An 18,975-nucleotide genomic window follows, 5' to 3' on the forward strand; every position below is an offset into this window, starting at 1 on the left:
TAAAAAAGGGCTAAAATCACAGCAGACCCAAGGAGGAGCCGTGCTAAACAGTTCTTGGAACATGTAAACTAGTTTGGGGAACAAGTTTACTCTGAATAAGGGTCTATGAATATGCAACAGACTGATGTAAGGGAAAAGGTATTTAAAGGATATTTCCAAAGGTAATGGTGTGGTCTTGACTGAGTGCCAAGATACACCCAGCCATAATAACCTTTGCTCTATGGTCCTTGTCTCCTATTATCCTTTATTAAACTTTTAAAATTTTCACAGGAGAGTGAATGTGTTTTTCACATGTGAACTAGTAGTAATGTAGTTATATGTTAAATAGATGTTATGTAACGGTTCACAGTCACCAGGAAACATCAGGTTCTTATTAGGAAATGGAAAGAAAGACTTGCATAATACTACTGTGGATTTTTTTGCCAAGAAAATGCGAAACCCTAATTTTTTTGTTACACTTGGTAAGTGTGACTTCTCATAAATTATGTTGTAATCCTTTTAAAGTGATATGTGCACTGAATATTTGGTATGCAAAATTCAACTGGAAAACTAATCTGAAACTTCGGCTGAAATCGCAGCTGAATCAGGCTGCCCAACAGGAGGTGTATGCAGAGATGTGTGCAGGGCTGAAATCACAAGATGCAGGAGGGAATATCTGAATTAGAATGACTAGAAATTACTTGGATGAAAAAAGTTATGAAACTTAAGACAGAAATCTTTATTGTGAAAAAGAAATCTGCAAAGGAATAGGCAATTGCAGTCTTTAACATTTTAAAAAATATAACTTCAATGGTACTGTGTTAAAAAGTGTGTGTATATAAATGCTTATATTTTAATGAAATGTGTATTTCATATGTATATTTATCAATATATTGGAAGGCTTATAACTGAGAAGTTGAAAGACACTAGTACAAAGAAAACTTCTATTTCCTCTTCATCTGTGAAAAACGCCAATCACTTGTTTTTAAATTTTTAAAAGTTTAATAGTAATAAAATGGTTATAAAGACAGTAATAATATTAGAGTAACAAAAATTTGGACAGTTAGGGTTAGGACAATACGAGACAATAAAAACAAAGAGTTACAGATGGTCCGGGTACGTTTTCTGGGCAAAATAAGGCCAGGAAAGGACTCAGGTTAACAGAGGATTGACCCTTAAAAGCAAGAGCCTGTTGCATATTCATACATCTCATACATGATGCATAAATTCCATTCAAACACAGGATTCTGTCTGGTCAGTGTCAACTTCTTCCTCGAAATCCTGACGGCGTCTCACGGCTGAGCGAGGCAGGAAGAATTTAGTTTCTTCTGATAAGGGAGCAATAAATTCTTTTTCTCTGAAAGATTTAGGTGTCCTGTGGCTGCTATCTAGGTGCAAGTACCTCATTCCTCTCTTAAAAAATATCCCACATACATAGTTTCTAGTTTAATTACAAAAACTACATTTTAACTACAACACTACATTTACCATACTATTAAAATGTGAATACAGCACTGCTAATCAATACAACATAATACATACAGTAAATATCTGCATAGAGCCATATAATATGCACTTTTCACATCGTCCAAAATGCTATGGTACGGTGGTCCAGTTGTGAACAATTTTTCATAAAAACAAGGTGAGGACAGTATAGAGATCTCATTTATGTATGCCAAATTGACTGTGGTTCTTGTGGCAGAGTAAGTTCTATAGAAGACTTGTGTAGAGCCCTCTACTGAAGTACTCTTGAATATTGTGAAAGGAGTGAGGGACTTGTTTTTACAAACTAACTGTGGGTCTGCTGGTAGATAAAACTAGCAGTGAGAGAGAATAGAAACAATGGGAAGGATTCCACTGATTGATGAGTGGAATGAGAGAGATTTGTCTTTACAAACTGTAGGTCTGCTCATAAATACAACTGGATACTGAGAGATGAAAGAAACAATGGGAAGAACCAAATTCCATAGGAATTCCACTGAGTGACACAAGGAAAAGAAAAAATTAGGGGGAGAGTATACATTAGAAGGGAGTCTTAGGTATTAGGGATCTCAGTCTGTACCTCTCAAGTACCTCAGGCAATGAGGAAAGAGAAAGGAAAATGTAGTTGGGAAATTAAGATAAAAAGGAGGCTGCATCCTCCAAAAACTTGGGAGACCCTAAGGGAAATGCCCCGTGGCCTCTCCCTTTATTTAAATAAAGTTACAAGACTCCTTTGTCTCCTTTTTGGACATAAACCTCTGGTGTTGGTGGATTAATTTTCCTGACAATAGCTTCAGGATTTGGGCTTTTGTTTTTCTAAACATTTTCTTCACACAATTGCTGCCTTTTTTACAGAAAAGCACTTTGACTGAGAGTGAACCACAGTAGTTGGAAACTTATTCATTTTCCCATGCAGAATCCTTTTTCTATTGTACTTGATTAGGATAAGGAAGGACAAGAGGTACAGTACTATTTAGTTCCTATGCAAAGCTAATATTGGCAAGGATGTTTGGCATCTTAAGTTGCTATACTCTACACTCAGCTGTGTGCTGAGTTTGACCTTGGCTGGATGCCCGGTTCTCACCAAAGCTGCTCTATCACTTCCCTCCTCAGCTGGACAGGGGAGAGAAAATATAATGAAAGACTCATGAGTCTTTCATTATATTTTCGGACAAGGAGAGATCACTCAGTAATTACCATCACGGGCTTAACGGACTCAACTTCAGGATATTAATTTAATTTATTACCAATGGCTATTATCAATTAACAACAGAGTGGGATAATCAGAAATAACAACAAATCTTAAAACATCCTATGCCCCACCCCTCCCTTCTTCCCAGGCTAAACTTCATTCCTGATACCTCTCCCCTGCCCCCTTCCCCAGGAGGGCAGGGGGATGGGGAATGGGAGTTGCAGTCAGTAACTATCACACCTCTCTGCTGCTTCCTCCTCATGTTCTTTCCCTTCTTTAGTCTGGGGTCCCACCCACAGGAGACAGCTCTCCACAAACTTCTCCGCTGTGGGTCCTTTCCACAGGCTGCAATTCTTCATGAACTCCTCCAGCATGGAGTCTCCATGAGGTCACAGGTCCTTTGGGTGCATCCACCTGTTACCAAATCAGTTATATTTCTTTAAAAAGGAGCCTAGGCAGAAGTGGGGGGAAACTGTTGAAAGGAGAATTAATCTGTGAAATAGGTAACAGATTATGGACAAGATCTGGGTGATGTCCATGTGATAGAAAAACAAAAGTTTAGGGCCACATGTTGCCCTCTTCCTTTCCCCATTGGCTGAGGTACTAGGAAGGTACAGCCTTTCCAAATTGCCTATCACATACCCCCCCCTCCCCCTTGATCCTTTCATTTTCATCCAAAGTTCAGAAATGCAGACTTGCACGGACCCATTTGTCTGTTTCAGGAGTCAAACTGTAGGGGTTCTGTAACAAACCTGCAGCTTGAATTTGTGTGAAAAATGCGTATTTTATGATTGGCTTTTCGCAAATATTAAAATGTATTCATGTATTTATATGTAGTGTGTTAAATATAGTTTTAGGTTATAAAAAAATGCTAAAATAGAAACTATGCTATGTAAGATACTTTTTTTAAAAGAAAGGACTCGCAGCGAGATAGTAGCCACAGGACACCTAAATCTTTCAGAGAAAAAGAATTCATTACTCCCTTATCAGAAGAAACAAACTTCTTCCTGCCTCGCTCAGCCCTGAAGACGCCGTTAGGATTAAGAGGAAGAAGTTGATGATGACTAGACAGAATCCTGTGTTTGAATGAAATTTATGCATCATGTATGAGGTTTATAAATATTCAACAGGTTATTGTTTTTAAGGGTTAATCCTCTGTTAACGTGGATCCTTTTTCAGGCTTATGTTGCCCAGAAAAAGGTACCCGGACCATCTGTAACTCTTTGTTTCTATTGTCTCATATTGTCCTAATCCAAATTGTGCAAATTATTATTACTCTAATTATATTACTATTTTTATAAGCATTTTATTACTATTAAACTTTTAAAATTTTAAAAACAAGTGATTGGCGTTTTTCACAAGTTGGTAGAGTTATTAAGACCCATTTCAAAAACGTTACCACCCATACCCTCATCCATGGAATTGTTTGGAAAGACATTAGTACACATGTTCCAGATCACTACTGTGGTGTGTTGAAGGTTTGCAGGAAAGAATGAGAAACTGACCCTATCTTTGCAATGTGAGTCCACGGGTACAAGTGTGGTGTGACTGTAGGTGTGACACGGGATGATGGAAGGAGGGAGAAAGGGGACAGGCAGGAGGAGTGGTACGTGCAGCGTTACTCTAAGAACAGCTCTTCCTCGCGCCCGGGCCTCAGCGAGGGGAACTACAACTCCCAAGAGCCTTTGCAACATCAAGCGCAGGAGGATTCACGCCTTAAGCGTGGTGGCAGCCTACGCGACATCGAGGGTGCTCTTCTGCGGGCGGGGGCGTAGTCATTGGCTGAACTACAACTTCTAGCAGCCCTTCACACATCTCGCGCGTGCGCACGGCCTTGGTCCGGCCGCACTTTGCCGTTGTCGCCGTAGGTGTGTGTGGAGGGGGGAAGGGAGTGAGCGAACGCGGCGGTGAGGAGGGGGGTGAGAGTTCAGAGTTCAACCGCCGTTGTCCCTGCTAGCTTGCACTCATGATTCCTATATGTCCGGTAGTTTCTTTCACCTATGGTAAGTAATGGCGCTCGATGTTTCTGTGTCCGTGAGCGTGGGGGGAGGGGGGCGGCGGCGAGGGGAAGGAGATGCGGCCCGCGCGTGGGGCGGAGGAACGGTGGTCCTGAGGCGCCGTGTCTGACCTGCGCTCGCGCGCACTTCTGTCTCTTGTCTGTCTGTCCCTTTCTCTCCCCGCCTCCTCCTGCCGGGCCTCCTGTCATGGCCCCGACTGCTGCCGCCTCTTGGTTATCTTCGCCACAGTGCCCAGCCGCCTGGGAGAAGATGCCAAAATGGCCACCGGCAACTACTTTGGATTCACTCATAGCGGGGCTGCTGCCCAGTATAGGTAACCACCGCGACCCCTCCCTCCCTCCCTCCCTCCCTCCCTCCGTCCTTGCCCGGAATCACTTCCATCACTTCCCTCTTCGCCTCCGGTTTCGTGTCCCTGATCGGGATCTCCCCGCCCCCTCGGGGTGAGTGCTCGGGACTGCTCCCATCCTCCGCCCCGTGTGGAGCCTGCTTCTGCAATCCGCTACTCCGCGATAGTTGTGCTTAGGACCCATCTGCTTATCTGCCTCTCCCGCAGGTCTGTTTTCTTATCCTGGTAAGGACCTCCCTGTATCCCCAGTGGTGTGAGGGTGGGGAGGTGGAGCCAGACACCACGGAGGAGGCAGCATCAGATCCCAAGGCCCTTAAATTAAAATGACCACTTAGACTCAACAACGCCAACAAGTTACTGCCTGCTGCCCCCAGACACTTTTCCTTCCGTGAAGATGGGGCTTGCTCCCCAAGTCTTTGCTTCCCCCTATGTCAGTGTGGGAGGATAGAATCCTTTTTAACATATGTTAAAATTACACCAACCTAACCTATGGGATACATAAGGGAAGAATAGAAACACCAGAAAATACAGGGGACTGTCCCATTCCACTGAAGCAATGTTATAAATAATGTATCGGAAAGTAGAGAAAGTACTTTTGGAGCCATGCTCCTTTTAAAAAGATTTCCTCCTTGGGTATCTAAGATCAGGAGCAGGTCTTATAGTGGAGCTTGGGGACATGTAACGATATATATTTTGTATAGGTATGTTGCCTTAAATTTTTGCATCTTTGTGCATCCAAATTGTGTGTCAGACTGTTGAAAAGTAATTGGTAGCATCTATTATCTCACTTTTTCTGAAATCAAATTACCTAATTTGAGAAAACCCAGATACAATCATGAACATCATCACATTTTTGACTTGTGTTGGAGTAGCACCTTGAAGTTCATATTTGAATCTTTGTTATTAGTTTCATGAATTTATAATAAAGGCCTTCCTTGACTCCTAAGTCTTAGTTAATGGGAAAATAATAGGATAAAGCAAATATATGAAATATGAGGGATTATTGGCAAATGAATGCAGATGTGTGCTACTGTTATCTATCTAATCAGAACTGCATACCTGACATAGTCTCAGGAATATACAGTTTTATGTGGGTCATGGAACGACTCCCAAATGATTATTTTCTGGAAATGGATATAAAATAAATGAATTTTCATTCATTTACTCCAATGTATAATAGTTAAAGGAGGGGATTAAACTTAGCTAAGCTTTTTCTTTTTTTTTTTTTTTTTTTTTTTTTTTTTGATTAGGTGCTCACAGTATGTTTATGATTTACTTGAAAGTTGTGAAATTTGAAACTGGGTTGTCATGGGTTATGAAGGAGCTTTTAAATAACATAGAGGATTTTTTATTTTTGTAAATAAATAAACAATATTTGAGTGAATAATAAACTGACATCTATATATAATGCATTTTTGAAGTGTAGATTAATTTTTAAAAAATGTTATTCCTTTTATTGTGGAGCTGAGGTAGTCTGTAGACTTTGAAATTTCCTTAAAACCATATAATTGGAATACAGTTCAGGTTCAAAACTGTTTTCATAGTTAATCCTAAATGTATTCTTGAGAAAATGGAAAGACTGATAGAGTGAAAGCTTTTTCTTTTGCTATCAAAAGTACAAGATACCATTCCATTTACGTATCAGTAAAAGACTATCCTATAAATGGTTTGTATATTTGCCAAGTCTGAAAGTGAAGAGGCAAAGCAATCAGTGTTAAAGCAGTCCTTTCATAAGAATTAATTTAATATTTTGAACAGAAAACACAGGAGTCAATGTCTAAAAGGGAGTTTATCTTAATGTAATGACATGATTTAATGAGAGAAGCATTAGATTATGCAAATACCAATACAGAAATTTTTTCTGAATATTCCAATACCTTTGTGCTAGTAGTGGTATTGGGTCTAGGGTTATAAGCCTGCATGCAATGCAAAACTCTGTTACTTATTTAAGTAACTATTAATCCATTTGTTTACAAGCCTGAAATAAATGTGAAATTTGGTGATACTAGTCCTCTTTATTTTGTATGTGTGTGTGTGCATTCTGTAGGCCACCTTAACCACTGTGTGTCTATTCAGTTTGACATGAACAACCTAATATTGGCTTGTTTTTCATGTGTAAAAAATAGCATTCTTGATTCACTGCTGGAGAAGAGGCATAATTATGCTTTTATTTTGAAGTTGGCTGACTGAAATGTGGGGATGCTGATGGAGAGATAGGGACATTGAGAATTGTTTGGACAGAGAAGTGTGCAAATGTGATGGTCTCTTATCTTGTTTCAAGATTTTGGTTCCTGTTAAGAAGATAAAGAACCTTTGAGCATCTGAGTTTCATCTTACTTATGTTCATACCGTGTACCTACTCTAACGAGGCGGGTCACAGATGCGATATTCTTGGGTAGTTAGGACTGAATTGTTAACTTTGAATTGCTAAGTGTGGTGAGTCTTTGCAGGTAAAGGGAATTTATTGTAGTAAATAGGGTCCAGAGCCAATCACAATGCCTGTGAGTTTAGATTAAGATGCAGTCTTCTAGGTAGCCATATGGAAGTGAACTCTTGCAATTATAGCTAGTTTTCTATTTGAGTGCAGTGTATGATGTTACTGGATATCTGAGACTTGTACAGAAGTATTATGACCCACCCTAGAAGGCAAGGGTAACCTAGCTTCTTGTTAATCCCTTGGGGTGGATTAGAGTGAAATGACACTGATTCATGTTTGTAAATATATACATATAGGGTTTATTTTAGAACAATTTGGTTGCAATGGAAAGCAGGTATGTAGCCATTTGAGTTATTATTATCTATAGTAATATAGCAATATAAAAGCATGAAAATATAATTTAAGACAATGTATAAGAGAAAAGAAAGAAAGGATAAGAGTAAGGGAACATATCACTACCCATGGATCTGCAATGAGACTTGATGCAATTTCGATATCCATTGGTCACAGTAGTGATCACTGTCTTGATCCATTAGGGGTGGGGAAAAACCCCTCAAAACACAAAGTTCAATGGGTTAAAATATGCTCAGGCTGTGTGGGAACCCCCAGGTACCTCCCCTGGGGGGGAGCTTTCAGTCTTCTGGTGGAAGGCCTCAGAAATTAGTCTAGGGGCACTTTGGGGGTCTTTGATGGTTTATAACACCTTCTAAGACATGGCATCTGCCTCTCACATCAGCACAGTTGAGCCAGTTATGCCCTATCAGACCTGGAGACTTGTGTCCAGTTCTGGGCTCCCCAGTGCAAGAGAGACATAGACATATTGGAAATAGTCCAATGAAAGGCCACAAAGATGATGAAGGGGCTGGAGCCTCTTACTTATGAAGAAAGCCTGAGAGAGAGAGCTTGGACTGTTTAGTCTAGAGATAAGAAGGCTCAATGGAGATCTTGTTAATGTATATAAATACCTAAAGGAAGGGTGCAAAGAGGATAGAGCCAGGCTCTTATCAGTGGTGCCCAGTGAGAAGACCAGAGGCAATGGGCACAAACCAAAACACAGGAGGTTCCCTCTGGACATCAGAAAATGTTTTTTTAACTGTAAGGGTGACAGCACTGACACAGTTTGCCCAGTAACCTTCTGGAGTCCCTCAAAGATGTTCAAATAGTAGTCTGGACATGGTCCTGGGCAACTGGTTCTTGGTGGCCCTGCTTGAACACGATTGTACCCTCCAGATGTCTCTTTCAACCTCAGCCATTCTTTGATTCTGTGATTTTGACAAGGAAAATGTTAGTGGTTGATAGTTTTGCAGGCAGACATAACATCTAAAGCTCAGTTCTTTTTGTCATGCATTATCATTGTGAACATGGCTGTTATCTAGACTTGAATAACATCAATGTTTTGATAATGAGCTGTCAATGGTGCGCAATCACGTAAAGAGAAGTAGATGGATGAATTCTGCAAGATTTTCAGCCAGTGTGGCCCTTCATTCCACAGAAAATCAGATTCACATGGAATTGAAGATTAGTGTGGAGAAAAATACATGGTCACAGCTTGCTGCCATCAGCCTTATCTAGCAGGTTTATTATAAAGGTATTTCATAATATATGGCACTTTTTCTGATACTAATGTATCACAGACATCAGTATTTTCCATCACTAATGTCGGTAGAATTTAGTGTAGTTGTGTCCTACCAGTTGGGGGAGGGGCCCCTTGAATCAGCTTTCTAGAGGGACTCTGGCACGGGCAGTCGCTTGGTGATGTCCTGCAGCTAGCCCTTGCCTCCTGGCCCGTGCCAAGAGTGGCTGCCCCCTATCCTCCCCTCGGGACGGTCTGGGTGGCAGTAGAGCAGGGCTGCCTAATTCCCAGAGGCAGCAAAGCTGTTCTGTGCGTCTGCTGATAGGAATCCCGAGTCGAGGAAGCCAGAACAAAGGAGACGAGAGGGGCCACTTGTATAAGCTCTCAAGAGGGTTAAATCTCCAAGAGGGTCCAGGGACAAGTGACAAGCTCCAACAGGGTAACAGCAACTTAGGAACAGGGGAGGGTACTAGGGGAGGATACAAATCTTAACCAATAGTAGAACAGCAGAGGAGGAACGTAGGGCGGGGATCAGATTCCAGGTAACCAATAGAGGATAACATGGGAGGGGATCAGGCTTGGCACACCAATGGAACTTTGAGGAAAGGGTGATAGCCAAGGAAGGTTCTAGGGAAAGGGGTGGGGTTACATTTGATGAACAAGGGAAGAGGGCAGTACTTCCAGGACTGGCAGGGAAGGGTCTGGAAATCAGGGAGGTGCAAGGGAGATTGACATGGGGACTGACATAAGATTAGGCAGGAAAATAGTAAACAACTTCAGGGCAAAACCACTGGGGAAACTAAACAGGGTACATGGAACAAACCACTATAAACTCACAATAAGGAACACTTTAGGATTACAACAGAAAAACAATCTACCACAGGACCCCTTTGGAAGTTTCCTCCCAAATTTGCCTTAAACCAGGACAAGTTGTTATTCAAAGATTTGAGTCAAAGGTGTTTCTAAAAAGCCCAAACTTTTCTCATGCACTGTAGTACAAGAATTCTATGTAAAGAATTAAGTCTCTTGATCCTTGAGGATTTTTAGGTAAGATGTGAAAGATGAGAGGAAGCTGGGTATACATTGGGGTCTAAAACTTCTGAATATAAGTGAGCTTATTTGGAAGGAGGAAGCAAAGAGCATGTCTTCCCTGAAAATGTTGGGATAAATTAAACTCTCTAACACAATTATTTGTATTAAGGAGTAGACATTACTTTATTCCAGGCCAGGTGCATAAGGAGATAGCTACACCTAGGTGCACACAACTTTGAAAACTTTTTACTTATGTATACATTATTAGTAAACAAATTAATGTTCATTGGTCTAAATTACATAATTCTCTTCATTAATTAGTATTCTATCTTCTACTGGTTATTGATTTCCCATTTCTCATGCTTATTAGTCCACATTTTAAAGTATTTTTATTATCTTTTTTCCCAGACAGGGAGTCTGCAAAACATGTTAGATTGTCTTTGTAAGTCTCTTCTTTATCTTCTGGTTGCTTCAACATGTCTTTGGAAGGCTCTAAATTCTGGATTCCAGGTGTCCAGCTTTTTACTCCCTCAGGCTTTGTTCATTGAAACTTATCAGGGTTAGTTTAGCAAAACTTAAAGTTTCAGTGATCTAATAATCAAACTCTTAACAATAACAGTCTGTTAAAAAACCAAAAGAGCTACATGCCCTGCGTCAATAGCTACATGCTGGCTAAAGTGGAAAATTACACTGCTTAAGTAATGCGGCTTTGGGCTGCCATCGGTGTCCCAGACAGCCAAGTCCAGTTAAACACAACTTGTCCGGGCCCCTCAGGCAAGCTCCAGAGCCACAGGCAATCTTAGCAAGCTCAGCTCTTAACTGAGATCAGCTCTTTAGTGATTCTCAGCTCATTAGTGATTTTCAGCTTTTTGCTTGCTAAGTGCCTCAGCAGCTGATGCAGGGAGAGAGAGGAGAAGCACTGTATGAGGTTCCACAGAGATGTCTTTATTGGCAGCTTCTGCAAAGGGTCTCAGTGACAGGTCTTCTGTCAAACTGGGCAGAAATAGGGGTTTATATAGGGTATAGGAGTTTAGGAAAACAATCCAATAGTAAGGGTCAAGGCAAAAGTGACCTATAGTCTTACAGAGAGATAACAAGGGTCCGAAGATGGAAGAGGGGCTTCTTTTGGTCCAGTCATCATGGCTAGGCATTTCTTATCTTAGGCTGCTGACCGCCAGGGAGGCCTTGCAGGCCCTGTGCCTGCTACAACTCCACTTTCTGTATTTAGTAAAAAAGCGTTCCCTATAGTTCTTTTAAAACAATGGAAAAGGCATGAGAACATAGCTAACACAATGACAATTACAATGAAAATCCAGAACATTCCCTTAACCAAAGATGCAACCCATCCTGTTTATCCTCATTGATCAAAAAGGTCATTGACCCAGTCAGGGTTGTTTTCTACTTTTAAGTCTTTCACAAGTTCCTTCGGTTTCTGGATGTTTGCGTGGATGGAGTCTGAGCATGAAGAGAGATCGAAGCAGCACATCCCTTCAAAGTCTTGGCAGCTGTGTCCATGGGCAAGCAGCAGGAAGTCAATTGCTGCTCGATTTTGAAGTGATGCATGTCTTGTGGTTTCTTCTTCCTTTAAAAGATCACTCAGGGCAGCAGATGTAGCATTGGCTTGCTTATTGAGCCAGCACCCTAGGTGATTTATTTCACTGAGGGCTTTAGCTGCAGCTATCCATGGTAGGAATAGGGAGACAGCAATCTTTTTTTGTTTGTTCCAATCGTATAATTTGGGATTGCAATTTTCATTAAATTTCTTGTAGGACCTTTTGTGGCATTTTAATTCACTTTCTTTTTTCCAATTATGTAACAAGGTGATATTTGGTGTGAGGGTAGAAAGTTTTCCAAGCATACAGGGACCTCTCTGGAGCTGCGAGGGGATCCCAGCCCATACTCTGTCACCACAGATGAGAAATGTTCCCTTGGGGAATACTTTGGGGTGGAGAGAGGATACAGAGATCACGTGAGCAGTGTAATTACACCAATTGGTCTAGTTATAGGCTTTGTTAATTGTTGATATGTCTTTTCAGTATGTGTTTTTTGTCTGGTCAATTTCTGGCCAATTATTTTTCAGATGTCTTAAGTAAAATTTGACACAGTATGTTGCCTTGGAGGACCCAAACAGGTCCAATTCTTGGGGTTCCTCTAGAGCATTGGCCAACATTTTTGTCTACTCATCTCAAGTATCTACCAGGTTTGGTCTCTTACCTGTGGTGCTGAGGAGCTCTAAATTATAGATAGGCCAGTTATCAACTACAAAAGGAATTCCTATCAGACATGTGGAAAGTGGATTATAAATGTTTCCCATGGATCAGCACATGTTATCCTGTTTCAATGTCCTTGCTAAGGTTACCCAAACATTATAGCTAGGCTGTGGCCTAATCCAGCCCATGGCATATGGTACGGTGAAGAACATCCAGGCAGCAGTGAGGACAGCACCAACTGAGATATTTTTCATCTTTGGACAGGAATGGGACTTCTGATAGGGAATATAAGCAAAATTTGTTATCTTTATGATGGGAGGGGAGGGTTAGGGTTTTCTCCCTTGTTCCTTTCCTCCATTCCTTTCCCCCCTGCTTCTTTTGTTTTTTTTCTTTCTTTTTCTATAAGCCAAAGATGGGGGAGTGGGTATAAGGTTAGAGGGTTTTTGGTCAGAGTTGAGAAAGGGAAATAATAGGGTTTTTTAGGTTAAAAAGGGGTAATAACATATAATTCAGAGAACAGTTGTGTGTTCCAGCTGGGTCTGGCTTATGGCTTGATGCAGCAGAATGTTGTTTAGCTTTCTATTTTGTCTGCTGTCACGTGATGGGACGGTCTTTTCTTCTGCATGTGGATATTCGGCAACATCTTTGTCTCCAGGCAGAACTGGTCTGGTTTTGAGGAGGATTTGTATTTGACTCAGGGGAATTCTTGTCAGTGTTTGTGGGAGTAGTGTTTGCATTGCCTAGGTATGGTTTTATGTTTTTTCTTGGGTATCATCTTGGACCAGATGGTAGTAGAACACACACATATCCTCTTCCCCAGGTAATCAACTGGAAAGGCCCAGAAATTTGATGTATTTCTGGGTCCTTCACTAGCACAGGTGGTTTCTCAGTGAGCCTTGCTTGGGTGGTATTTGCAAAGTGGCAAAGTATTGGGGGGGTCAGGCTCTAATGTTGTACAATTTATGAAGTTGATAATGTAGAGAGCCTTGCAAAGTCTTTCAACTGGAGATATGATTTTTGTTACTCCTGACTGTTGATTGAGGACTCTTTTGAGGGTTTGATTTGTCCTTTCCATGATGGATTGTCCTGTGGGATTTCAGATATGCCTTTCTTGTGTTCTATTCCCCACTCACTGAAGAACTCTTTTAACTTACAAGAGGTATAGGCAGGTCCATTATCTGTTTTGATTTCCTTTGGTACTCCCAGGGTAGTGAAGGCAAGGAGGAAGTGCTTAATGGTGTGCTGTGTAGTTTCTCCTGGATGAGCTGATGCAAATACTATTTCAGGAAACATATCAACTGATACGTGCACATATTTTGACCTCCCAAAAGGTCTGAAGTGAGTCACATCTGTCTGCCACAGCTGGCAGCTGTTCAGACCTCGGGGATTGACTCCCGTCCCCATAGATGGTATTTGGTAGTTTTGACAGTTTGGGCATGTCGCGACAATAGCTTTTGCTTGATCTTTTGAGAGCTTGAACATTCTGATAAGGGCAGGCACATTTTGATAAAAAAATGCGTGTGACAACTTTGCCCGGGCAAAGATGTTAGGGACATTAGCAGTTTGTACTGTCATGGCTAATGCATCCGCTTTCCTGTTCCCTTCTGTGATGATACCGGGGAGGTCAGTGTGTGACCTCACATGCATGATATGGTAAGGTTGCTTTCTTTGAGAGATTAAGCGTGTTAATGCAGAAATCAGTTGGTGTAACTTTGGATTAGTAAATCTCTTTGAGAAGAGCATGTTCCGCTCTCATAGCTATACCAGCAACATAAGCTGAATCTGTGACCAGATTAAGGGGTTCGTATTTGAATTTCTCAAAAGCTCTGACAAAAGCTGCTAACTCCACAATCTGTGGAGATCCCTCCACTATTTGGATTTCAGATTCCCATTTTTGGGTCTTAGGGTCTTTCCTTGTCATTACAGACTTGTGGGAAGGCCTTGAGCCATCTGTGAAGATGGTTAGAGCTTTGAGAGGTGTTTTAGTTTGGACTAATTTTGGGGTCAGATGAAAGGTTACATCACGATTAAAAAGTTTATGTTTTTGGATATGGATAGAAATTTGGCCTGTATAGCTATCTAGGGCAAACTGGAGATTTTCATTGGTCTGGAGCAAATGCTCCAGGTTCCCAGTTGTCAGTGGCAAGTATTTGCATGTGAACTCACACCCTGCAAGGGAGCGGAGGTGAGTTCTGGCCTTTTTTATTAGATGTGCCATGATTTCTTGGAAGGTGGTAATTGTCTTTGTGGGTTGGTTGTTTGTTAAGATACATTCTAGTATCAAGAAAGGGTCTCAAAGTTGAGTATCCCATTGGAAAATCAGTCCATAGAACCAGGGTGCTTTTCCCAGAATGACGAGCTGGAAAGGCAGGCTGGGCTCGAAGCGATGGGCTTTGCATGAAGACAGGGCTTCTTGGACCTTAGTGATGGCATCTCAGGCTTCTGTTGTGAGAGTGCGTGGAGAGTCCAGGTCTTCATTGCCATGAAGAAGGTTGAACAGGGGAGCAAGGTCCTCAGTTGTAATTCCTAGCAGTGGATGTACACAGTTGATGGATCCACACAGGCTGTGTAAGTCTCTCAGGGTTTTTGGTTTGTCTCGGATGGCGAGCTGCTGGGGTATGATGGTCCTTTCCCACATCTGGGCTCCAAGCTAAGTCCATGGGTTGGAGTACTGTATTTTGTCCTCACGAATCTCAAATCCTGCCTTTTCTATGGTTTCAATGGTCTTTTTAACTGCTTTTTCTAAGTAAGCTTTATCTGATGCACAGATCAGGATATCATCCATATAGTGGTGGATGATTGCATCTGGGAATAGGTTCTGAATGGGAGACAGAATGTGAGCAACATACCACTGGCATATAGTGGGACTGTTTTTCATTCCTTGAGGAAGAAAACACCAATGATATCTTTTGAGTGGAGCCTCTCTGTTAAGAGAGGGAATGGAGAAAGCAAACCGTGGAGCATCCTGGGGGTGCAGCGGAATGCTGAAAAAACAGTCTTTAATATCTATGATAGCAAGTGTCCAGTCTCTAGGCAGCATCGATGGGGAGAGCAGGCCAGGCTAGAGGGGGCCCATGTCCTCGATGACCTCATTGATTTTGAGAAGGTTGTGGAAGAGCCTCCACCTGTCTGTTCCAGGTTTTTGCAGTACGAAGACTGGAGAGTTCCAAGGGCTGGTGGTCTCGACGATGTGGCCTTTGGCAAGCTCTTCTTCCACAAGGGCTTGTAGTGCACACAATTTGACTTTAGAGAGGGGCCACTGTTCGATCCAGATCAGGTCTTGACATTTCCAGGTGAGCTGAGGGGTATCTGGTAGTGTTCTCTCCTCAGTGGCTCCAATTAGAAATCCCGAGTGGGAATATGTAGGGAAGACCCTCATTGGGATAGAACATCCCTGCCCCAAAGGGTGATGGGGGCCCTTACCACAAATGGATGGATAGTTGCCAACTTGCCTTCAGGCCCTTTGACAAGGATGTTGGTCTTGCTTCGCATAGACTCTGGCTCCACCAATCCCTGAAATTATGCCTGTTACTGGTTGTAGTTCCCAGTGTGCTGGCCATTCTGAGAGAGCAATGATGGTCACATCAGCACCAGTGTCCAGCATCCTTGGTCAGTAGATCTTCTCTCCTCTGCAGGAAAGACCACACTCGATGGTAGGCTTACTTGGTCCCACAACTCATGCCCACATTGCTGTAGGGTTGAGAGGAAGCTGTTCCCTGTGATTCTTTGGGAGTAAAAAGGCTTGTGCGATCGGAGTTCTCTTTGAAAGGAAAAATGGTAAGTCTGTGCAGTATACCTGGACAGAGATTTCTTGTCCCGGGTGCACTGTTCGTATTTCTGAAGCAATGAAGATTTCCTCTGGGCCATGGAGAGTGTCACCTATAATTAAGATGTCAAAAGGACCACCTTTTGGCCCATGTTTGCCTGTGGGAACATGATAAACATTCTCATTATTAAAGTCAATGGACAGAGCAGTTACCAGCTGGTGGCGGGTTCCCATCTGTATTGCTCCGTGTCTTGGATCCTCTTAACGTGATCTGGAATCTCCTGGGATGATGCATGGTTGGGTCTGGACAGCTTTTGATTTGTTGCCTTTGCGCGGGGCCTGACCATGCTCCGCTGGAAGTTTCCCGAATGCTTCTGGTAGCGCTGCTGATTCTGGGGTCTTTGGTAGGTGTTACGGGGGTTTCGGTTAGGTGACCTGTCTGGACAGTCCTTTATAAAATATCCAAAATCTCCACAGTGAAAGCGGCAGGCTTGGTCTTTGGAAGCCACTACTGCAAATGCACCAGAAACTCATTTTGCAGTACCCTTAGCAACTGCTTGGGCCACTGCATTTTCAGTGGACAAATTACATGTACAGCTTTCCAGCATTTGCTCTATGGTAGGTTCTGTATCTAAGGGTAGGGCCCTCAGAATTGTTTTACACCATTAATTAGCATTACTCATGGCAAGGTTGCATAACAGCTCCTTTCTTGCCTCTATGCTCTCTGTTTTTCCAGAGCATCCTTAATTCTGTCCACAAATTTGATAAAGCTTTCATCTACTTCTTGTTTAATATTAGAAAAATGTTGAGTAGGAATAGCGTCATCTGGGGTAAGAAGTAAGGAGGTTTTTCCTGCAATAGCAAAGTCTTGTAGTGCTGCCTTAGGTAAGGTGTTAGCTTGGTCAGAGGGTTTCTGTAAATCCCCTTCTCCAGCCAGCTGTTCAACTGTAAAATCTGGCCCATCAGCATCTTTAGCATAGGTGTCTAATGAACGGATTTTTCATAAAATTTGTTTGTGACATGTCACCCTTTTTATTTAAAATAAATTAAAAAGAAAAATGTTTGTAATCTCATCTGCTGGGCCCATGCAGAAGAGAGAACAAACACTTCTCAAGAGGTTAATCTGTTGCCAATCAAAAACCTCAATCAAGTGCTGATGTGGAATGATCAAAGAAATTCTTCACATCTAGAACATCAAATTCTATCATATCACTAAAACAATCTTACAATATAAGAAAATGCAAAAACAATGCAAAGAAAGTTCATTGCTTCAAGTCCAAACAGCTGAGTTTCAGGAGAAAGTCCATGGACTGAAGATGTTCCTCTTTGACATCTCTGGAAGTCCCTTTTGGTCCTGAAACAGGCTTGCAGAATCCTGAAACAAAGAACTGCTAAAGAAAATCATCAAGAGTTATAAAAAATCCATTGACAGTTATCAAACAATTTTGAGAAAATTTCTGGAATGTCTTGGCCACAGCCCTTAACTGAACCACTTGGGCTGAGGTTAATCTTTGGCTTTTCAATGCTTTTGAGCTGCTAGCTCTTTCAATTATTTTTTTTTAATTTTTAAATTTTTTTCCTTTTTTTTTTTTTTTTTTTTTTTTTTTTTTTAAGAGCAGCAGCAGAGAGGAGCTTCTAGGACCCAGCAGGGGTCCTGGCCCTCGTGGATGGATCAGGAATTCCAGACCTGGCCCACAGAACAGTGGCTGACAGGGGAAGCAAAGCCCCCAAACCCAACAGCCAGCTGGGTGGAGGGCCCAGCCCAGGGAACCGAGCCAAACGGTCCAGACCTGGCCTGCGAGGCGGGCTCTGTGTTCTCACAACCCTGCACCCTGCTGCCAATACCTGGGCTGCACAAGTGACCGAACGCCTCCAACCCCATGAACCACCGGCGCATACTGGCAGTTGGGGAAGAGAAGTCTTTCCAGGGATCATCACCCCGGATCTGAGGATGTTTTGTCCCCACAGCAAGTGAGCGATGCTCGCTTTCCACTGCTTCTCTTGCCCCTGCAATGCAAACAAGAGCGTTCCTGCATCCTGCCCCTCGGCACCACCCCAACCCCCTCTGGGCTGGGGACCAGAGGCAGAACTTTCGGGAGCCACCCCCCCGATGCTGCTGGGGCGTGCGGGGGAAGTCAGGCATTCCAACCCCCAGCGAGAAACCCCCGGCCAAACACGAATTGGCCCACGAAAAATGCTGTGTTCCACAAAAGCGCTAAGTTTGAAAGTGGTCACTCTTGTGGCACCAGTGCGTTGCCTAGCAACACAGAGACAGGCTCTTGTCGATCGTCGCTGCTGTCGATTGAGTCGCCTAGCAACACGGGCGAAGCCATGGGAGGCAGTGCTTCTGTGATCGGAATACAGAAAAACTCTGCTGGAGGTGGTGGGGCTGGCTGGGTGGCGAGCGGGGCCGTGGGGACTAGCTCAGCCCACGGGGCTTGCCCGGGCGGGGCCACAGGGACCGGTGCAGCCCGCGGTGCTGGCTGGGGCAGGACCTGTGGGGCTGGCCAGGTCGAGGCCCGCTGCACCAGCCAGGGCAGGGGAGCCAATTCACATCCCACCTGAGGGCAACGAGGAGGGGAAAAGGCGGCTCCGTTTGAGCATGCTCCAAAGAAGCAGAAAAAAACTTTTCCTCGGTTGGGGGCAAAGCCTCGCTTCCCCTCCACAATGCGAGGGGGCTGGGAACCAGCAGTTCGTGTCCCTGGACAGGTTCCTCTCCTGCTGAGTCTGGAGGGAAGGGAGCACGACCTCTGCATTCGGCAATCCATTCAATTAAAAATTCTCTCTGTTTCAAAACTTTGAAGAGAGTTTTGAATGCCAGATAAATTCGAGGAAATCCAAAACCCTTGGTAAAGAGCCTCCCCAAAAATGAATTCCATGCATTCCTGTATGTATGAATTGAGGGAATACACCACAAAAAAATCCATGGAAGTTTGTCCA

General features: G+C 42.9%; 1 protein-coding gene across 1 annotated transcript in view; it reads left to right on the top strand.

Moving 5' to 3' along the window:
- The first annotated feature begins 4,619 nt into the window (after positions 1–4,619).
- Positions 4,620–18,975, top strand: part of LOC134431468 (zinc finger RNA-binding protein-like) — an 81,667-nt gene continuing 67,311 nt past the window's right edge. Inside the window, exons 1-2 of the mRNA XM_063179480.1 lie at positions 4,620–4,656; positions 4,900–4,984. Of these exons, the coding sequence (XP_063035550.1) occupies positions 4,620–4,656; positions 4,900–4,984 (122 nt within the window). The remainder of the gene's footprint in view (positions 4,657–4,899; positions 4,985–18,975) is intronic.

This window comes from Melospiza melodia, chromosome W, assembly GCF_035770615.1.
Source record: "Melospiza melodia melodia isolate bMelMel2 chromosome W, bMelMel2.pri, whole genome shotgun sequence".
Taxonomy (NCBI): Eukaryota; Metazoa; Chordata; class Aves; order Passeriformes; family Passerellidae; genus Melospiza; species Melospiza melodia.